The sequence below is a fragment of the Anser cygnoides genome, chromosome 3 (assembly GCF_040182565.1).
Source record: "Anser cygnoides isolate HZ-2024a breed goose chromosome 3, Taihu_goose_T2T_genome, whole genome shotgun sequence".
NCBI classification, from domain to species: domain Eukaryota; kingdom Metazoa; phylum Chordata; class Aves; order Anseriformes; family Anatidae; genus Anser; species Anser cygnoides.
This window is the reverse complement of record NC_089875.1, coordinates 3,280,828-3,303,277: the sequence shown is the minus strand read 5'-3', so window position 1 is coordinate 3,303,277 and position 22,450 is coordinate 3,280,828. Positions and strand designations below refer to the sequence as shown.

Below are 22,450 nucleotides of genomic sequence, written 5' to 3'. Positions count from 1 at the left end.
TCCGTTTTGATTAGTCTGTGCAGTTTTCATTTGGGAAATATGTATTTAAAAAAATCAATAAAACTTTATGCCTTTTCAGTTGTGATTCTTTTACTATTTTAAAAATACAAGTACCAGCTATTTCCAAACAAAACATTTGGAAATAAGAAGAATTTGACAAGGCTTTAAGTGTTACTTGAATCCAATACAAAAGTCTGTCTGGATCATTATATTACACAGGAGGGCATAGAAAATTAAAGTCATGCGTCCATTTTAAAATAGTTAACCTTGTATTTTTGCAGCAGCACTTATTGAGAGAGAGAATAAACGTCTATAAGAGAATGAAAGCTGGAAGAGCTTACAGAAAATATTTTTACTTTCTCTCTTTTTCGACGTTTTTAATACGTGTGATGGCCATTCTTGGATTGACACTGAATTTTTATTGAGCCTTATTCTGACACATTTACTGATGCCAAGTGAATCATTATTCAGATTCATTGAAATTCGTGGAAATTCTGTCAGGGGTTACTCGTAAGGACAAAATGTAAGAACCTGCAAACCTGGATTGGCCTTTCTTCAAGGACTCCTCATTTCCTGAGTGCCCAATTGAACTGGTTGCCACTGATTTTTTCCAAAACTTCCTTTGACAGAGTGGTGATTTCCATTTTGTTAACCGACCCGAGGTACCAGAAATGAGGCATCTGGAACTGCTGGGCTATTGCTGGGCAATATTGTCACAGCTTGTTTATTTGCATCATTTGACAGCAGCCTGAGAAGAGTAACAATGGTAGAAATAGGATTTGGATTCCAGCTGAAGTTTAGGATTTCTTGCTGCCTGCAATGGCTCTGAATCAAGCCACAGATGGTAACAAGGCGCCTGTAGCTGCTGCTCTCCTTGCACAGGCGCTCCAGCAACTCTGAAAGCAAGGAAGGACCTCAGGAAAAATTGTGAAGTGGATCTGAAAGCAGATGTGCCGCGGCTGTAAGGGAAGTGATAATGGAAGCAGTGAATTCAGAACGGAGTGGATGGCAGCAATCTGTCACTTATGGGGGATGGAAGGAGGGAAAGGAAAAAGCTGAAGTGGGGGAATAAAAATAAGGGGAAAATACTGCACTGAGGAAACTCATAATAGCTGTGGAAACATTGGTGTAGAGGCTGTGTCTGGGAACAGTAGAAAATAAAAACACAATCTCCTTGGTCTTTAAAAAGAATCTCAATTTGTCTTTATTGTGATTTATGCCATCAGCCCTCTTCAACAGTATTACAGCCACGTAATCCACAACTGCCGTTATTTATTCTGGATAAAGAAGGCAATTTTAACTGTGATCTCCCTTGACATTTCCCAAGGTCTGCTCCTGTCTTCTACCTTTCATCATCATGTACTACTTCAAGGCAATCAACGTCTCTCTTGCCTCCCTCAAAAAGAAACGTGTTTTGGTTGGTCACTCTGGACCAGAGTGACACAGACATTGCAGGTTAGGGGAGATCAATTGCATAGCCCTGCTCCTCTTCACCTGGGACAATTTCTTCATGGGCAAGGTTGGAATCCAAATAAGACATTAACCCACTTTGTCACAGTGGCTAGGGTGCCAGGAAAGAAAGAAAATAGTGTCTTACCCAACAGGGTATCTTCTCTTTTTCATTTTATAATCTGTGTCAATGGCAGTTGGAACCATTAGACCTGCATTAAAATTACATATTACTTATATAAATGGGAGCTATAAATATCACAAATAGTAAAACTAAAATTGCACCGAGGTTTAAGAGACAGTATGTCTAAAACCTACAAAATTAAGGGCATTTAGAGGAAAGCCTCAACCTCCATCTCTCCTTAATTTACCTCATTATTCTAAGTTGTCAGAGAATGATCTCAATACTATGTTAATGTCACTTTATGGCTTTTTCTCTCAAGGTTCCTCAGATCTAAATCAGACTACAGTAAAAAGTGCAATTATATTTCCTTGTTTAGGTGGTTTAGGTGGAGCAGTAAGGATGATACAGCCTAGAGTTAAGGTGGAGCATTTACTGAAATCAGTAAATACTTCTGTAGCCAAATATCTCCTTTCAAATGATTTTATATTATTGTGGGCCCTTATCCTTTTTTTTAATTATTATTATTATAAATGCAAAGCTGGTATTGATCTCTAGATGTGTTGCAACATGCAAACACTACATTAGGTATGTCTTCTCCTATCAACCTGCGTGGGCTCAAGCACACAGGCTTGCAATGCCCGTTCCTCTGAGAATAAGTGGATGTCTCAGCTTTTGCATCCCCTGGGGGTGGAAGTCATGTCGGACTACCAGGAGCCAGCACTGTGGCCAGCAGATCTGATTTTCCCATCTGTGCTCCTGGAAATGAAACCAGTGTGCAGGACTGAGGATGCTGTGTAGCTCTTAATTAGCCCTTTTTGAGAAACACAGTATATTAGCTAGCCTGGAGGTGCCTGCTCGGTGCTGGCGTCTGTATTTGTCTGAGGCAGGAATCTGCCAGACAGGCCTTCCTTGGACTGCTTTAGGCTCCCCTTTGCCGTTGCACCCACGAGGCTGACTACTATACATGATGATTTCATGAAGCTGGGGAAGTCTGGCCCATCATTTTTCACTAGAAGTAATTCTGTATTGAATCAGTGGAAAGAATATTCCTGCGGTTAGGACTCCAGAGAGAGAGAGTTTCTGAATATGCTTTCTGGCAAATATGTCTGATTTCCTGTGCTTAGGGAGAGATCTGTTTCACCTAAATTTAGCTTAGGTATCTAGCTTCGCTCTGTAGTCAGTGGTTCCCCATGAGAGCCATTCATTTGACCTGAAACAGCTGAATTACCTTCATTATTAACTGTAGCGAGAATCCTAGACCTAGAAGTCCAGCCTTGACATGGCTTAACGGAGATGAAGCTGCATCCTACTTTTCCTCTTGGTTAGCAATACAGGTGTACGATGAGGTCAGTGGATCCTGTGGGATCTTGTGAATAGAAGTGTGCCAGTGGGGGTGAGATGCCCAAACACTACTGTGAAGGAGGCCTTTGAGGCTAAAGAAATGGGACCCTTTAACACAACAGTATTTTTGAAGGAGGTATGATTAAACAGTGTTGTTAGTCTTGTGAAAGGGATTCGTTTCCTTGATTTGAGATAGTGCTAAGGGCTGTATCCGAGTTGTTCTTAAAAAGGAAGTTGTATGTTCAAGCTCTTCTTGATATAATAGTTAGATACTAATAGTTTAATGACTCCAGAGGAAAACCTGCTAACAGTTTCACGTTCCGCAGTGCTGAAAGGCTAATGAATACAGGGCACGTAGGTGAGCATCCCTTTCCCTTTTTGAAAAACGCAAGGGGATTTTTAATTTATTCCTCTTCAGTATCAAGGAAATTCCTAACATCTCTAGTAGGACTAGCAGCACATCATAGATGTTCAAAAATCAGGTAGCTGTCGTTCACTTCCAGACCATTTTTGTGTAGGTTGGTATAGGAAAAAAAAATAAAATTAAATTAAAAATCTGTTATAGGTTCTCATTCAGTGTTCTGTTCTTTCCTCATTTGTTTTTAGTGCTTTAACTGGTAAGCTTTTGTTCCAATTGTGATGACTTCTGAACACCTTAAGTAAATGCTGCCATATACATCCACTTACTATGAATCTGTCTGTATTTTATTGTTATGCGTGAGATGGATTGAAAACAGGCTGAGCTGCTGGGATTAAAAGTTTCTGGTCAGTGGCACAAAGTCCATCTGGAGACCGGTCACTAGCAGCGTACCCCAGGGGTCAATAGCGGGGTCAATGCTATTAATTACTTAAATGATGGGCAGAGTGCACCCCAGGGAGTTTTCAGACATACAGAGCTGGGAGGAGTGCCTGATAAGCCAGATGGTTGTGCTGCTATTCAGAGGCACGCTGACAAGTTGGAGAGTTGGGCGGGGGACCTCATGAAGTTCAACAAAGCCCTTCCCCCGGGGAGGAATTACCCCATGCCCTAGTGCATGCTGAGGGCTTGCCGGTTGGAAAACAGCTCTGCAGAGAAGGACCTGGGGGTTCCTGGTGAATAGCAGAACTGGGATTGTTCAGCCTGGAGAAGAAACAGCTCAGGAAGGATGTATTATCAGTGATATCATACCTAATGGATGGGAGGAAAGACCATGAGCCAGACTCCTTCCAGTGGTGTTCAATGAACAGACAAAAGGCAGTGGGCAGAAATTGAAACATAGGAAATTCTATTTAAATATAAGAAATTCCTTATTTATTCTGTGGTTGGTCAAACTCCAGAGCACGCTGCCCATGGAAGCTGTGGAGTCTCCATCCCTGGAGATGCTCCAGCTCGACTGGGCGCAAGAGTCCTGGGCAACCTGCTCTGCATTCCCCTGCTTTAAGTGGGAGGGCTGGACTGCATCATCTCCAGAGGTGCTTTCCAGCCTCAGCTGTTCTCTGTTTGCTTGAAACATGAATAGCTCTTCTTCTTTCTCTTCCTTTTTTTTTTTTTTTGAGAAAACATTTCCATAGACTATATAATTTTATTGCTGAGGATTTCTAAATGTGAATGTTGTATGATTTTCAAAAATGTATACCGAAGTGTTAGTCTCTAGTTCCTCTATCAGCCTTTCGTTCTTGCTACAGATGTGTGAATAGTTCAGAAAAAAAGGTAACCCTCCCCCATAACTGAGTTTGTACGCAGGGAAATCAAATTATTTGGCTGATTTTCAGTCCAGATCTTGATCTAGGTAGTTAATTTGAGCTATTGTTTTTATTTTTTGAAAAATAATAGATTTCAACTTATCTAAATAAAAATCTGGTGAGAATCCTCAAGTAGTGTATCTCCTTAAATAGATTCCACCCTGTTTCAGTAACTGTAATGTTGTACAGTTTTGCATAGATCACTTTAGCAGCTGGTTTCAATGTCTTCAAAAATCTATTTTAAATTCATATAAAGTTAGAATACACAGCTGCTAAAAATCATTTGTAAATTTTCATGGTGGCTCCTCTGTTGTTTTTTTTCCCACATTCTCACTGTTGACTGAATGTTCTTTGGTTGAGGTTTGCAATTATTTAAGTAAAAAAATAAACAAAATTGTCACTTGGTTTGCATTGCTGCTTTTGTGGCAAACAGGTCATCAAAGGAAAATCCTCCCCCACAGCCTCCTGGTCTTGTTTACAGGAAACATTAAAGGTGTTCTTTCGGCCTGTTTAGCCTCTCAGGTGGCCTCTTTCAGCAACTGTGCTTTTGTATAAATAGACCGTAGCTTTTCATGCAGCCTATGTTTGTGGTGAATATTTGTATGGAGCAGTCTGAGTAGGGTCGGTAGAAACTTGTGGTGATCTTGGAAAAACTCAAACACTGTTGTGGATTTCTGTGATCTCCTGAGTTATGGTGAAGCTCTCTACATGCTTGTTGCAAATCATTTTTACTAAGTAGGAGCCCTTCAGTCAGCTTTCAGTAGTTTTGGGACAGGTCCCATCTATCAATAAACATTTGCAATCCAGCTGTTAGATTTTAATCACTGCCATGTATCATTATCTAAGCCAGGTGTACTTTGATTGTGTGATATTGACTTACATTTTGGTAAATGGAGGCGCATAGAAGAATTTAGATACCTGGTACAGAGAGGATGATTCACCTTGGGACTGGATCTGAACTTCAGCTCTGTTTCCTTGACAAGCATCTTCTCTCAGTTATCACTAACCTTTGAGGATATTTCCTCTGTGAATGAGGAAGCTCGTATGAAAGCCGTGGAAGTTTAAATGTGATCTGCCGTATTCAAAGGAACATTTCAATTTTTTTTTGAGGCAACGATTACTTTTGTGTTCTTTAAAGACAGATTAATAAACATGCTAATATGGTCTATAATGAAAACTGAGTTTAAACGTTCTCATATTCAGTTCTTCCACTTAATTTCTTCTCTTCATTTTCAGTATAGGAAACTGCATTAGAGTTTTGTTAATAGGTCTTCTCTGAATGATAGTAATTTGCAAAATTTGTTGTTCATTAAATTACAGTTCAGAATTATGACAACTATAGAATTTATGACTGGAGATTAAGACTGGGAAATAACATAAGTTTTTCTATTTTTTTCCAAATAGTAACATAAGGGTTTTTAAAAGGCGACCGAATAGTGTTATAATTAGTGGCTTGTGAAATGGTTTGGTTTACAAATTTAATCCTTCTATTAAAACTCGTGGAAACCTGACTCTCAATGCTTGATGTTACTGCTATCTTAAATATGTGTGTATTTACCCTGTGAATAATTTGTGCAGCTTAGTAGGTACAAGAGGCCTTGAAGTTTCTAGATTTAGGTGCTTTTTGGAGTTATGTGATTTTATGGAGTATGGAATCCTGAAGAGCATTTAAGGCACTCATTTTCAAAGGAGCTTTGGCTGTCCAACAGGAGTGGCAGTGTGGCTGATGCTGAAGCTAGTTGATGCTCACTGGAAAATGATGGTACAACTGGATTCAGACTGTTTAGACTTGGAAAAGTTAAGTAGGGGCAGACTGGTCATGGCAAGGGGAAAGGAGCAGTGGTTCTGTTGTTAACTCTCATTGCCTGATGAGCTGACCAGCTAGCATGGTTACATCCCTCGCGCTGTCCTGGAGCTCTATAGATCATCCTCCTGTCGAACTGTGGGCACAGGTGATGGATGCCCTGTGAAGTTGCATACCACAAGTCAGTGTCTGCACAAGAGAGCTGTCAGCATTGCAGTATGGCTGTGTGCAATTTGAGTTTCTTTGTCCTCTCCAGAGCCCTTGGGAAATACGGTTGTGGCAGGGATGTATTCATAGTCGTTGTAAAAGGGAGACCAGGCAAGGTCTAGCCTTGCATGCTCATCGGTTCCTAACCCCTAAAACAAGTAGCTGTAAGCATTTTACCAGAAAGCCAAGCTAAGGATATAAACCGGAGTCAAGGTCTCTGCTGTTTAATCAAAAGAAGGTGTACTGGGTGTTACTGTGACACTGAAATACTGGGGGGAGTGGGCTGCAGCAGGTAGGTGGTACCCTGTGCATGCCTGATGGTAGGCTTGTGCGTGCTAGCTGTCCAGGGGGACACTGCCATGATGAGTACGGATGAGCTTGCGGGGTTTCCAGTTTTCAGTCCCTCTGCTTGTGCATCCAAAATAAGGATTGTACTGGGTTTGGAGCACATGCCAACTGGTGGCTTAAATGTCATTTGCTGCCTCTGAAAGAATGGAAAGGTTTTCTCTAAGTTCATCCAGGACCGTGCTTTCTCTGCCACTTCATAGTCCAGCTCTGCAACCACAATTCATCCCTAAATGTCAGCAATACTTAGGGGGGGTAGGAACTACACTTTGCCAGCCAAAAAAGGAACATGAAGAACAGCCTTATGTCCAGCCATGCAGAGCTCTTTTCCATCCTTGCATTTCCTGGCTGAGGTCCTGTACACTCCCTGCCTTTGTGGCACCCTGACCAAGTGCTCTGAATTATAAATGTGTTATGCTATATTCCCCCCCCCACACATATCTCTTCACCACCTACTACATTTGAATCATAAAATCTTGTAGTGAATATAAATGATTAATTCCTCAAATGATTGATATCCTTTAAATTAGTTTACGTTGTGGTTTAGCTTTCATAGTACTGTGCCATAGTCCTGGTAACAGCACTTTGTAATGCTGTGATGCATATGCAACAGCTCTTTGGGGTTGTGTGTCGAAGGATATTCATAGTATCCTATCTAGACGTTTTTTTTTCTGGTAGAAAGCATAGGATTTAGGCAGTAAATGCATTTTTTTAGGTGCACAGGAAGTGTTATAGAGGTAGATAGGTGACAAGGAAACAAGAACATTATTAATCTGTGATGTTCTATGAAGTTATTACAAATACTATATTTAGAGTGAACTCTTTTATAATACACATGGGAACTTAAGGTGTGAAAAGTCCCATATTACTACTTTAAATCTATGCAGCAGAGCTTGTTGTAGCATAGGCAGCTTTCCTTTGCAATCCTCTGCTTTGCTTCTGCAGAGTCCCTCTGGCATTCACCCTAGTGAATCACGGGAGAGCAGTGTTGTCAGGGCTCCTCATAAACAAGCAATTTTCTCTCTGCCCACTCCTTTGCCACTTCAGCTCATGAGGCAATCACCAACCATATAACAAACAATCTAGCAAAGGTGCTTGCCATGCTCCTTTTAAGACAAGAATGTGTACTACACAGAGGAGCTTATCTTACTCTAATATGTTGGTATAAATGAAGGAATCTGGAAGACAAAAACTTGGGTCCAACTTATTATTACTATTATTATTTATTAATAAAGAAGCCCTTTGAGGAAATTAGAGCACAGGTTGGCTGAGCTTGGGGTCAGGTCCTCTGAGTGGCAGGATGGGGCATCCTCCTCCTGTTGAAGCCAGGATTCAGGCATGTTTCAGACATGGCAAGTGTTTTGTCACTTAGGTTTTTGAAGCTTCGGGTCTCTTTGGCATTGGATGTTAGTGCTTCCACAATTGTAAAGACTCTGTAGGGACAGTATTTCAAAGAGTAAGGTAAGTTTAATTATGTTTGGTCCATAAAAAACAGGCTGCATATCATTTTCTTGGCCACTGTGGAGAATAAAATTGCACTGGTGCAGTGCTCAAAGCCAAAACCCAGGGCAACCTCCCACTTGCTGGAAAAAAAAAAAAAAAGGGCAGGGGGGGAAGGGGAGGAGGTTCAGAAGAGAGGCTCTGAGTGGATAACTCCTAGCAGTGTCTCAAGGGGATAAAAGCAGGCAGATCAGGAGCACGTGAGGCTTCGCAAGGCTCTGGGGGAAGGTGGGAGGGGAAGGGAAGAAACCCAGCTTGAGCTGATACAGGAAGGCATCACATTAATCGAGCAAAGGCTGGCTGCTACTTCAGATTGTGGAAAAGAAGAGGAAGGTGAAGATGCAGCTTCTAGAGATGGCAAAGGCGAAAGCTGCTTGCTGAATACACCTTTACCCAGCGTTGGTTACCTGCACCTCTGCCAGCAAAATGTCTGTAAGCTCAGTTCCCAGATTGCTCAGGATACATGGGGTGACTTTGCTTTGTTTACTGTCCCCTTCTGCTCCTCCAGGCTGCTATGCTGAGAACAGTAATGTTTGAATGTCCCCAGGCTCAGGTGGAGGGTTTTCTGCAGTGCTGTCGTAGGCCCCAGCTAGCAAGGAGACTGGCCAAGAAAAAAGTCCCAAGTAAAAAGTGTAAGGCCAAACATTTTTTTCCATCTGAGGGAATGTTTATTGCCTTGAACTTGTTGGAGAAGCTTGTGTTGGTGTTTTGTGTAACAGTTAGCTATCTTCAGCACAGAGATATTGAGAAATTTTGACTTCACTGAACAACTACATATTAAAAAGAAACACGTTTCTACCTGCAATGTTGGTAAAAACAAGGACTTCTTAAAAAATGTCATGAGTTATTTGTGAAGATCCGGTAATGAAGGATTCTGCATGAAGAAATGACTCTCAAAGATGAATGTTAGTTAGTGCGCTTTGTGAGGTGATGCACTGAAATCAGAGAAAGCTCAGTTTGTCTTTGATATTATTTTTGTCTGCTGTGTGTGTCCTGGGAGAAACGTATTTACCTTGTATGGGGCTCTGTTGTGGCAGAAATGACCCTGGGATGCCCAAGCAGAACGCTGAGCACTTAATTTAAAGAAAGTTCTTGCTCTGTGGAAGCAATTATTAGGCCTGCAGTGGGAGGTATCTGCTCATGTAGACGTGGCGATTGTGTACATCTAAGGTATAACAGTTAATACATTGCGGCTCAGTGTGAGCTAGTACCCCTTGTTGTAGACAAGCCCTTAAGTATTTAAATACCCAGGTCTCTCTCACTTAAATGTCTGAGAGTCCAACTTAACCTCCACATGGTGACTATTGTAAATTTTCCTCATGAAACTGCATTATGTTTCAGCCTAATTAGTGCTGCTAGCTGTAGCTTTAGTAAAGAAACATTAGATTAGAAAGTACCAGAGGCTGAGTGCCCACATCCTCTCCTACAGGAATTAAATCAATTTCAGTCTTGCAGTATTCACGCAGCTGATTTAATTTGGCCTCTTTCTCTAGATGATGGCAGCAGCAGAGTAGGAAGCTCTTGCCATTATTACTTGTGTTTTACTCCAGAGCTGAATCCGTTTTGAGTGCTGTCAGGGTAGCATTGCTTATTAGCCCCCAAGTAAAGCAAACACTATTTCAGTAGTAAAGAAATTAAAGGTTAGTCAATAAATAGCAGTTACTGGCAACAAATTAAGATGAGGAACATTTTATTGTGGTAATAGGAATGAACGTTTCCTACTGTGAAATTGGATTTTTTATTGAAATCAAATATATAATTAAGATATTATGCACAGAAAAGGTTAGAAACCTTAACATCTTTTGTCCATCAGCCAAATATTGTAGTATGTTGATATCCATGCTGTGAGTTCCCCATTACTGCTCTGCCAGTAATTTCAACCTGGCATCTAGACTAAATTGTCTCCCTAGGAGCCAAGAGGAAACATAGTTGATATGCGATCTGAGGCACGGGCCTTTCTTGAATGAATAAAAGCGCTGTCATATTTTACGAAATTACATCTGCTGGTTATATGCGATGATCATCTCTCAATGAGGGAGAGGGCAGAGTTCACCTAAGTTATGGCACGGGCTGGTATTTGGAAGGCACTTGATAGGATTTTACACAATCTTTTAGCTTCTCTCACATATATTTAAGGTACACGATAGAAACTGAAAGCAAGGTAATGATTATGATGCATCTACACAGTAATTTTAAAATAGGTATTAAGAAACATGCACAGCACAAATTGCTAGCTAAAGCTTGCTAAACAGCCTCAGAGCAGTATATTCTGTGAAGGAAGACGGGGAAATGCGATAAGCGTCTGTCATGCAATGCCAAAAATGCAACTCTGCTTAATCTCCTTTCCCCTGAGCAGAGCTCAAAAGGAAGCCCAGTCACCTGCAGTCTGCGGGCTTCCCCTTCAGCACTCAGCTCCAGGGGCCCCAGAGGACACTGCAGCTGGGTGCCGGTTGTAGGTGGCCCTTCTGGAGCAGGGGTTGGACCTGATGGCCTCCAGAGGTCCCTTCCAACCTCAGTTGTTCTCTGAAGTCTCACCAGTGCATGCTGGTGGCCCCATGGCCCCAACAACAGTGGCTGTGCATCCGCATGCGTATTTGAATTGGTGGTGCTGCATCCCTGTGTGGTGCAGCCCAAGGAGCTGTGGGGCTGATGGGACTTCAGAGGTGCTGGAGAGCTGTTTCCCTGTGCCCAGAGTTAGGTATGGTGCAAGAGCAGGAACTTGAACCCTCCCTTTCTCGTTCCCTTTGACTGGTAGGAGTATCTAAAGCATGTGCATTACTTGAGTTGTGCAAAAAAAATCGAGAGCAAAGCACTTGTTTGGAGCAATTTTCTCTCAGCACGTGGGACTTCAGTGCTGGTGAATTTTGAAATCTCTTGCCAAACTGGACAAAATCATCATTTTTGTCTCTCATTGCTGGAGTGCCCATTGCCACCTCAGCCTGAGCTCTGTAACCATATGCATTTTTTTTTCTATTCCATTCCTCATTTCCTTAAAGGGCTGATTTATTGGGTACAAACTACAAAGCTAAGTATTTTTCAGGATGTAAGTCGTCGTGGTTGTGAGGAGTGAGACTATAATTCTTCCCCACTTTATTTTACTTAAGTATTTTCAGAGGGGAGGGGAAGGCTGTATTCTTTCCATTAGACCTCTCCTTTCTTAATCACCATTCCCTAATTAATTCCCTGGTTAAATATAAAGCAAGCATTAGCGTTGAATAATGTTTTCCTGTGTGATTAAGTAAAGAAGAATTCCTTTCTTTTGTATGATGACTCATCGCCAGGGGATCTGGAGCAAGCCTGAGGGTGGATATTTGAGACTCCTGTTCCAGGTGCTCTTATACCTTGGAGCTGTGTTTGCTGTCAGTCCGGAGGTGGGAGGCAAAGGTGATATCACATATCAGCGGCACACAAAGAAAATTGTCTCTCTGGTGAAACCATGTCACTAGTACAGCTTGGGTTTCTTCTGGTGGAAGGCTGAGTCTGACTCTTGGAAATGCAAATCTCTAGACAAGGCTTACAGTTAGGAGAAATGTAAATTGCTGCTCTTTATAGCACAATGTACGTAATGATTTTTTACTGCATGATACGTTTTCTTTGGTGTCCAAGCTGGCCCCCAAAATTTCTTTTTGCCCATCACTTTCTGATTCTTCTCTCTGTACTGGTTGGCACACCTGACCTGTACCAGTGAAACTGTATGTTGGGTAGCATCATATACCTTGTGGCTGAAAGAACCGAGGTGAAAAAAGAGGCTCTGAAATGAAAGGGGAAGTTGTAGTAAACCAGGTCGTGGCCAAGAGGCAGGGGAGGGCAGGGTTTAAGCTGGCCAAGGTTACTTCACCACTGAAGAAACGTGGTCTAACTCTATCCAAAGAATACAACTTTCTTCTACCGTACTAGCTCATGGCATTGATTTTCAGCTCATGGTGATAATTTTTAGCTCAAAAGGGAGTTTTAATAATGATTCTTGGTTCAAATGTTGCTGATAGCTTGAGATGAGAAAAAGAATATGGCTTTATTAACTTAGCAGCAAGGAAAACATATGGAATATGTTTCATATAATGACATGAAAATGCCTGTGGAGTGAATGCTGTAACAGTGAAGTCTCCAATATATAATTGCTGGGTGTTGAAAAACAGGCACTTAAAAATATACTCAGTTTTTGATAAAAAGTTCAGAAAACAGAAATCCCACTGATGTTTGTTCTTTCATTTGTTTTACAGGCATTCCCCTGCATTTCAACGGGAATTTATGGTAAGTAAGACCTTAGGTGTCACTTATTACTTGTTTTTATTGCTATTATTAGTTGTTTAACCAGGGGTATTTCATATCAGATGTCTTGTCAGTCGTTTTGACCTGCGAATCTACTTATACTGTGTTAAATAAGAGACCCAAAGCCTTTGACTGTGACTGGATACTAGCGTGCTGTTAAATGGATGCTGTCGTGCAGCCCTGAGGAGCCTGCCAGCCGGGGCCCATGACTGTGATTACACTCCTGTAGCTCTGGTAGCTCTTAAACACACTGTTTGTGTCTTCAACACTGGAAAAACGCTGTTTTGACAAAATTTTCTATCCAAAAGGCAGGCAAGCAAGCAAGGCTCTGCAGTGTCCAAGGCTGGGGGAGAAGGTGCATTTTCCTTAAGCAAACTTGCTAGAATAACGTGAAATTTAGTTCCCTGGAGTTGTGCTTCCACAAGTTTAGCTTACTAATTTACACCCAAATTAATACTGTCTGAAGATATGGAGGGAAAAGGATATGATAAAAGTTAATCACTTGCTCTGTTGTAGTTTCAAGGTAATCCACCACTCATAGGCAGCTGCTTTTTGACTGGCACTGTGGAAGAAGTGGGCATGACATTTAAAGGAGGAAAAAGATGCACTGTTCCATATTGGGAAATATATATGGAGAAATCTGTGAAAGGATGTGCAAATTCACCAGGGGATAATAGTATTTTGTCACAAAAAATCACGTGGGCTCTGATTTTTTTCTCTCATTTAGCTTCACTGAGCACGTACAAGTGATAATAGGTTAGGTTACTTCTACAGTTTGGGGATTTTAGAGAAAAAAATCTAAGCAATAAAAAAAATGTAGTCATTGTGTATCACCATAGTATGATATAGCCGCTATGTGAAAATAACATCTAGTAGTTTTTAGTTAAATTAATTTCAGCTTTAATCAGGTATTGTGGATGCTGGCAAAATATTAAAAACAAAGTGACAGGAGTATTTAGGGTTGCTTTTTCAAGAAATACTTGGAGAAGGTGTTATTTAAAATTGATTGTTTGGCTGTAAATGTGAATTAGGCTTCAGAGGGCATAATAAATTACTTTGGCGTATTTTTTGCCACTTGAACCTACACCTTTGTTAGTGCAGAAAACATGCGGATGCCATTCCGGCAAACACCAGAAGTCACTGAAAATGAATCTGGCTTCAGAGACAGCTCTGTCTTAGCCTGCAGCCCAGGTCCAACTCTTGAACTTTCAGGGAAGGTTCTGTATTTTAGTTCTTGACTTCCTGACTTAAGCCTTGATCTCTAAATCTCCCCACAGACACGTTTTTATTATTTCACAAAAATAGGCAAGACATGGTGTCAATATATGGAAATTACTGGTGGTTGGAACTTGCATATAATAGCAATTTCATTGTATAATTGGCCTAGTTAATAGAAAAGGTCCCAGCAGGTGAGGAATATGGTTACCTGAAGTTGATAAAGGATGCTGGATCTCCAGTAGGAATCTAGATTTTACTTTCCTGGGATAATGGATGCTTCTCTTAGTTAGCATTGGCTTTTAACTGGTACGCTGTGACATCACTGAAACATCACTAGTGTGGCAGATGCTGTTCGAATAATTGGTTGCTGTTTTCACCTTTGTTAGGAGAATTGAGGCATATTTCTTGTAAAATATTCTGTTTTTTTGATGATGTTTTTTGTATAGCTTTTTTTTTTTAACCTCTAATTTGATTTTGCTTTTTTACTTTTCAACAAATAACTTCTATTCCTCAGTGAAAAAATACTTATCCGGGGGGGGGGAGGGGAGAGAAGGAAGAATCTTCTTTCCAGACTCCCAAACGTACTGGGTGCTGGTGTAGCAATTAAATGGGCAACCCTGTATCAGGCTTCAGGTGCCAGTATTTTCAAGAATGTTTGACAGAAGTTGCAGTGCTAAAACTGTGCTATACGTTGTGCTTGAGGTGTAAGGTACACCCCAAACACACAAAGGTATGCTTTCATCTTTCTGTTTTTTGTTTTTTCTCCCTTCTATCCATACACATTCCTTTAGATAATGTCAGTGTCTAGACAAGCAAGTAGATCAGTTTCATTCCGGGTGCTCTAGCTGATGAGTAATGCTTCATGAATCGTACAATTAATGCTGGACTACCCCAGTAAAGTGCTGGTGAAGGAACATACAGCCCTGATTTCCCACCTCAGATCCAGAGGAACAAGTGCCGTCCATGCAGAAACCCTGGGCTGATAACTGAGTTTCACCCCCCCGCGGAAGGGGACAAATTTGCAAGAGATTGAGGGGATGCAGTTGAAGAATCTGGATTGCATTTTGCTCCAAATTCTTGTAAATGCCTACATTGCTTGTCTTCTCTATTATCATTAGATGAAAGTAGTCACACTTCTCTGGAGAGCAGTCCTTTCCTGTTCTCATCACTGCTGATCACTCCCTTTTTCCCATAAAAAGGAAGCTGGGAAGAAGAAAGCAAGCCTCTTTCAGAGGTTTCGGCCAAGGGCAGATTGCTTTTCATGAGAGGGTGTTGGGCGGAGGAAAGGTCTGCCTTTCCTCTCCAAACACTTCCACGATCCCCGCCTCCACCCGCAGCACTGGGGAGGTTCCAGCCTGGACGAGTTAGAGCCCTGGGAAGGCCATTTGCCACTAGGGCGCTGTGCCAGGAGTCAAAACTTTGCTTTTAATGTGCTGCTATTTAAAGAGCGCTGGCAAAAGTTTCACTCATGAGGGATCTTTGCTTTAAAAGTCTGATAGCTTCAAATGAGGGATTAAATCTTTAAAAAATGAGGTAGAAGCAACCGATACTGAACGTTTGTAAGGTCTGCAGAAAAAGTATGGGTCTGCCCACAGACGCTTTGGAGAAAAAAATAGTGTTATCTTTTCCTAAGAGATCCCTGTCAGCTCTAATATGCCTCTAAACTGATAATCAGTCTAAGAAAGCAAAGGTTATGAAGCCTCATGTCCCCATGGATCCCTGGGTTACTCCTTTCTGTTGCAATAAATGCTTTCCTTTATAACAAGAGCATGAAGTTTCATAAATAAAACTGCTCCGGGAGTACAGAGGACTTGTACTCGCTCCCGTGTCGTTAGGGATTGCCCTGTACTGGGGCAGCAAGTGGCAGAGCCGCAGTTCAATAATTCTCAGCCTTGAGCCAGGAGCACAAGGTTAGCATTGTTGCAGCTTTATGAAGGCCTGTTTCGTTTTTAGGGATATTCTTATGTTTTGTCTCTTCTCTTTTTTCAAAGAAATTTTGCTATTAAAAAAATAATAAAGGTGATAAAAATAAATTCACAGACAAACTTGTAGTCCAGAGGGTAAAAAGAGTTATTTTAGGCTGTATTGTGTCTGATTTTCACTTTATACACGGTGATGACTATTTACACATCCACTTTCCCCATCATTACCACCTTGTTATATCTGAGGTACTGACAGAAGATTAAAAAAAAAAAAGAAAGAAAGAAAGTGACTTCCTTGGGTAGTTTTTATGGAAGGGCAAGTCATTATCATGTCTTTAAGAAGCTATCCACAAGTTATAGTGTTTGCAGCCTGCAAAGTGAACAGGGATGTCTGATATGGTGCTACAAATCTTATGAGCTGCAAAATTAAAACAAGGCTTTGCAGATGGATATGAGAAGGCAGGAATTTTCATGCTTTGTCACATGCTCTGTTGAGAGATCATTATGGGCTGGACTACATATGGAAGGATTTGGGGATGTTATGGTCTATGCACACCTTATTTGTTACCTCTTTCTGTTATTTTACAGTAATACAGGCTTTGGCTTCTGTTCCTAGATACTTATTTTGGCAACATAAGCTGCTCTCTGGCAACATAGGCAAGAATTTAAATGTTATTTTAAACTTAGGGAAGGAAAAAAGGAAAGAGGGGAAGAAAGACAATAAGAAGAGAAATCTTCAGCTGGTATTTCTTTTCGTCTCTACATCAGTGTAACTGTATATTTTACCTTAGCTTGACTTTCATCAAAGTATTATCTAACCTTTCTGAGAAAAAAGATAATGGCAGTTCTCAGATTTTGGTGTGAATGCTGATTTGAATTTTTTTTAAATGTAGAGAGGAAAAGGGAAAAAGTCTAAAAGCCATGAAAGTGTAGAACGGGTCTGCAGTGATGTAGGCAGTGGGAATGCTCAGGTTCACCACATTTTAAACACCCTTATTACATTGGAGTAAGACTTATTTCTTTTAGAATCAGGCCACTTAAGCTTACTTGTAGCTTTTGGCCTGGTCATGGCAAAACATTGCAAGGTTAAATTTATTATGTGTTGCTGCAGGAGAGTCTGAAAAGCAGACATGGAAAGCAAGGAGGGAAAAAGAAGCGGGGGGGGGGGGGGAGGAGTGAAATAAAGTGTGCAGTGTGTATATAATACAGTCTCAAGGCAGGAGGCAGGGAGGTATCACATATCCTCCACTCTGCCTTGTCTCCATCTGCGGAGAGAGGTCCCTCGGTGCAGTGCCAGCTTGTCACACAGCTGTCCTGACCTCCAGCACAGCGTCCTCTGTACCCGAAGAACAATTCATCCTAGCAATCTACACAGGGCTGGGAGCGTGTCCATCAGCTCTTCTCGCTGTGAGGTGATCTGAGATAGAGTGTAACAAGGGATTAACCGATAGGTGCACCACCGAAGGATTATGAAAGCCCTCTGAAAATCTGAGTCAGAAGACTAAACCAAATGTTTTCAAAGGCAGAACGAATTTCTGACACTGGGCTAAAGGTTGAGGCAATCTATTTCTATCTTTCCCATCTGTTTCTCCTCATTTTCTGTTGGCATTTTGTTCCTAAGAGATCTATTTCTTTAATGAGCAATTCTAATAAGGGTTGTAGTGTTGTCTTGCCAAAGGAGGAGTTAGCTTCAAAATTTTCAGAGCCGCTATGCACAAATAATGCACGTGGTATAATGATAACCGTGAAGCAGCCTGGTATTCATCTGCAGTCTGATGCTCTGAGTCCTTGTAGCCATCCTAATGGCCTGACGTTGTACGTGGTGGTCAGCATTTGAATATTGTGCTGTCAGTAGTGGTGACCTAGGAAAATGGATATTATAATATAAATTCTCTGATGGGGGAGGGGAAGAATCCAGTAGGTCGCATAAGGAAACGTTCCATTAAGAGGAATCTTCCCTATTACTAAAACATTTTCTTAACCTGATCAGCAGCTCCTCAGCCCTCAGCCCAGACTGCATCAAATATTTGACACCACAGCGTGGTTTTAACAGTCATTTGCTGTAACTCATTGGGAAGTTAATTGCATTTTGTTATTTACTCCATAATTTCTGTAATGTAATATTTTAGTGAAAATGAAGATGTATGATAACTCATTTTTTGTTGCTTCTTTTGGGACTGATTGCCAGTTAAATGAGACTATTATTAAAATTAATAATAGGAGCAGCTATGAAATGACTATTATAATATTCAAGTAATCCTAGAAATCTAATTACTGCTTGTATAAAAATTTGTTGCATACATTATTTAACAGTGTTCTTATTTCAGACAGTGTAGTGTCCGTGATACTAATCGGTCTTTTCCCATATTTTAAATACTAAAAAATGATTACTGGAAAGTGTAAATCAATGAGCTCTTAGCAGTCTAAAATTAACATTCACTTGACATACTTAGAAAGGAGAAGCTCAAACTTGATTCCAAAAGAGAGGCTTAATAAGCTCTCTTTTTCTGTGGAAATTGGCATTTTGTGGATATTGTAGTAAGGCTATCCTGAAATTTATCTATTCTGAAGTTCTTGCTGACTGTCCGACTTAAAGCGTTTCACCTGAATCTTAGAGGACAAATACTAACCTTCATTAAAATACTGTTTAGATACCATCCATAATAAAAAATAAATTCAAAAGCTTAGACTGAACACTCAATATTCTTTCCTCAATTACCTTCTGGTATAGTTATTTTTTTTTCCCCTTTTCTTTTTAGGAAGAGATAGGTAAAGTTCCAATGTAGTTGCTTCTCTTTTAAAAACGGTAGAAGCATAAAGAACTTAAGGCTTTGTAAAGTCTGGGAGGTCTGGCTTCTTTGTTATATTTACTGCTCTGATTTTATATTTGTATATGTTAATTGCTCACTTCAATCTTGCAACTTCACGGAAACAGTTGTTTTTGTGCTCTCTTGCTCTTGTTTCATAGTGGCTTATACCTTGAAGTTCCTAGCATGGCTGTAACTCATAGGTAGTGTCTTTTGCAATGACCTGTACAGGTATTACAGACTGGTGAGGAAAAGCCAGTGACATCTCCAAAGGCATCAAAACCAGACTGCACTTGCTTTTCCTCATTTTTCTGCCACGTTTTCATTTTTTCCCAGGCAAGCTATTCTGCGACATATAAAAAAGCTGGAAAAGATTTGTAATGTGCAGAAAACATACTGCTGATAACAGAACCAGGGCTTCAGCTGGTCAGATGTAATACTTGTTCTGGTATTCGTAGTTTTCCATTCAAAGAATTAAGACTGTCTCAACTACCATGACAAAAATTGAACTGCTGTGTCACTGTACACCAATAACATCACTTAATGTCCTCTTGTAAATTTTCCTGGCCAATGTCAACAAGGTCATCCATCGTATGTGTGTTCTATGGCTTTACAATCAGGAAAAGCCAAGGCTTCTTTGAAGCCAATTTATTAACATATGAATTTAAGTAAGGAAAAAAAAAAAGTATGGACCTTGTTCCAGAGACTTTACATTAACGTGATATATGCAGTATAAAATAGCTCTTGGTAAAAGGCCCAATTATCAGTATCATTTTTTTCCTTGACGTAATCTTGCCCCTTCTCCCCAGAAAAAAACTTGGAGCCTAATCCATTCATGAATTCCATTGTCTGCACTGGCTTTAATGAGTGTGGAATATACCACAGAATCAGAGAAGCAGCAAATAGCTGAAGGATGCCCACGTTTAAAATTATCAATTTTCACTTTATTTAGCTTTAAGTGCATAAAAGGAAATGTAGTCGCCTGATGTAACTTAAAATTCATTACCTCAAAGAGTTTTGAGACTACTAGCAACTAGTATAATTATTTGGATGCCTATTTAGACAATTAAATCAATCAGCAAAGTGTGTATGTTGCTATTTGCGGCTATTTCTACATATATTTTTCATCTCGAGAAGCAAAGACAGTGCTGCGCACCCTTGGGATTCCCTGAGGTTCTGAGTAACCTCATCTAAGTTTGTTATTTCTCCTGCTTGGACAGAAGGTTGGACCAGGTGACCTCCAGAGGTGCTCTGGTGATTCCAACCTCTATTTTTCTGTGATTCTGAGTTGCTTATGTTTTCTTCATTGGCAAGTGAGCTTCACATCAAGGAATCTCACTGTTACTGCAGATTCCTTGGTGAGATGTCATCAGGTGCTATAGCAAAGCTCTTTAATTTATTTTTTTATATAATCATCAAGTGTAGTGTGACAAATTAGCAATTCTTGGAACATCTTTTTCATGGCTTCCACAATTTTACAGTGTATGTTGTGTGTGAAGTACGTTACCTTTGAGTTTTAAACACATTGTGAAAATAAAGACAGCTATTTTAGTGGTTTCAGTCAAATTTCATGAAGCAACTGAGCTTCCTTGAAAGGAGGAACTACATGTGAAATTAATCTAGTTAAAGAAGAATAGGTATCATCTTGACATCTGTAAAACTACTCCTTGGTTTGAAAACTTGCACGGGAGCTGAGGTGTGCCATAGGAGCAGTGATTTCATTTACCCGTGCACTGCAGCATGACTAGTCTTGTATGTAATCTTAGTTATACATCACAAATACTATAGACTTCAGCAGCTAGAAAAATTAAAAAGAAAAAAAAATTGCCTAGGGTAAGATTTTTAGTCCATCAACCACAACCACTTTAATACCGAATAATTGTTTTAACTCGCATTTAGAAATGAAGTGTTAAGCATATTCAGTTAATATTGGATACCACTTATGACTTAAAACATATTCCAGGAGAACAGAATAGTCACACTAGCCTGTGCTTGTGTGTCCTTATATAGTTTTTAACAGCCCTAAGACAAGTGCTAACTAGGAATAATATTTGTGGTGTGATGTGTATCAATTAGTTTTACCACAAAGGTATTAACTGCATCTTTTTGAACTTCTGTAACTGTGTTATGTATTTAATACATGAGGAAAACAGCTTGCTCGCTCTTATTATTTCCTTATTTCTGGTGCACAGTGATACTCTGGTCAGCGATGCCATGGCCTAGCCACAGAACGTTGTGGAGTTGCCCATTATTTGCCGCATTTTCTGTTCTCCATAGCAGGCAGCTTCTCTTACTGTGTATTTATGTAATACATATTGTAATGGTCCTCATCTGCATTGATGACCCTAAATACTCCTCCGGTGCAAATACAGAAAGGCACCATATGCTCAAATTTACTATGAACTGCCAAGATGTTCTCCCAGATGTTTGATGTCTGGAAGTTACTTAAAGAAGCGTGCAAGAGGTGTATGCAGTAATATTGGGGCTTTTAGGTAGCCTGTGAAAGATGAAAAAAATAAAAACAAAAAATTCTGCAAGGACAGATACTTTCTCATTCCCTTCAAACAAAATAAAAGATGATCAAAACAGACTTGCTATTTTGCATCTCATCATGGTACTTGAAAGACAATTAATTCAAAGGTGTCTCTGCCACTGTCTTGTCCTTTATTTCCACATCTTTGTGAGATAGAAATGCTGCTATATATCATTGGAAAGGGCAACCGCTGCTGAGGCAGAAGACAGCTAGAAAAGTCAGATGAACATTGCTGTTTATGGTGGTGGTGTACTGACAGACCACCATGGGCCTAGGAGGGAGTTCTGCCTCTTAGTCTTCAAAACCTGTTTAAGGCCAGTGTGCCATTGACTCTTGGAAACTTGTTCACTCATATTTTCTGCCTGAAGAAGTGATACCCAAGACAACAGTAGAAAATACAGCTAATTACAGCAATGGAAGGAAACACATATCACAGTGGCCTGATTTTTCTTGAGTGAGTGTTTTCGTAAAACTGATTTTTTAAGGTGGTAGAAATTTAGATTTGTACACGTGCTTTAAATTTATGCAACTTCAGTAATCTGCTGAAGGTTGTATCAGTGCATAAAATTAATTGCATGCATGCGTTGTCAGGACTGAGGTATTATTTCTCAAATTCCGTATTAATTATTATTAATAAAAAATCAGCTCATTCTGGAATTGTTTTCTGTTTCATGAATAATAGGATTCTGATAGATTAAATTTAAGCTAGTTGTCTGTGTTAATGAAATATTAAACAGCTACTGAAAACATATGTGGCTTACTGCAGAGGAAGCACAGTAAGAGTCAAAAATTACCTTTCTGTTAATACTGTTGAGGAGAAAGTTTGAATGCTCTTAAGAGCATCTGTGCAGAGTAGAATCATTGCTGCTTTTGTTTACTGAGCAGTAATGGTATACATATTAAATTCCCCTTCAGGCTTACTCAGGGTGAGATGTTCAGAAACAAATGTGCACCTTGTTGAAGTGTTAAGTCAGAAGTTCAGTACTTCTTAACAAGGTAACTACAGAAATAAATGCGGACAGACTTTTTGTGTACCTGCCAGGCAGGCAGGATAGAAGCCAACCATCTACTCGAAGGAGTGGTTAGAGGAGGATGGGAAAAGTCACCTTCTGCTGCTTTAAAATACACTTTGGGTCAGGTTTCTGCTCGATAGAGCTGAATTCAGTTTATTTCTGAGCTGTCACTACTGCAGAATAGCGCCAGTTCGAG

At 40.3% G+C, this 22,450-nt stretch overlaps 1 protein-coding gene across 8 annotated transcripts in view; it reads left to right on the top strand.

The window, feature by feature from the left end:
* MACROD2 (mono-ADP ribosylhydrolase 2) overlaps positions 1–22,450 on the top strand; it is an 860,596-nt gene that overhangs the window by 565,097 nt on the left and 273,049 nt on the right. For all 8 annotated transcript variants that reach the window (XM_066995337.1, XM_048060981.2, XM_048060980.2 and 5 more), the window contains one exon: positions 12,713–12,743. In XM_066995337.1, the coding sequence (XP_066851438.1) occupies positions 12,713–12,743 (31 nt within the window). The remainder of the gene's footprint in view (positions 1–12,712; positions 12,744–22,450) is intronic.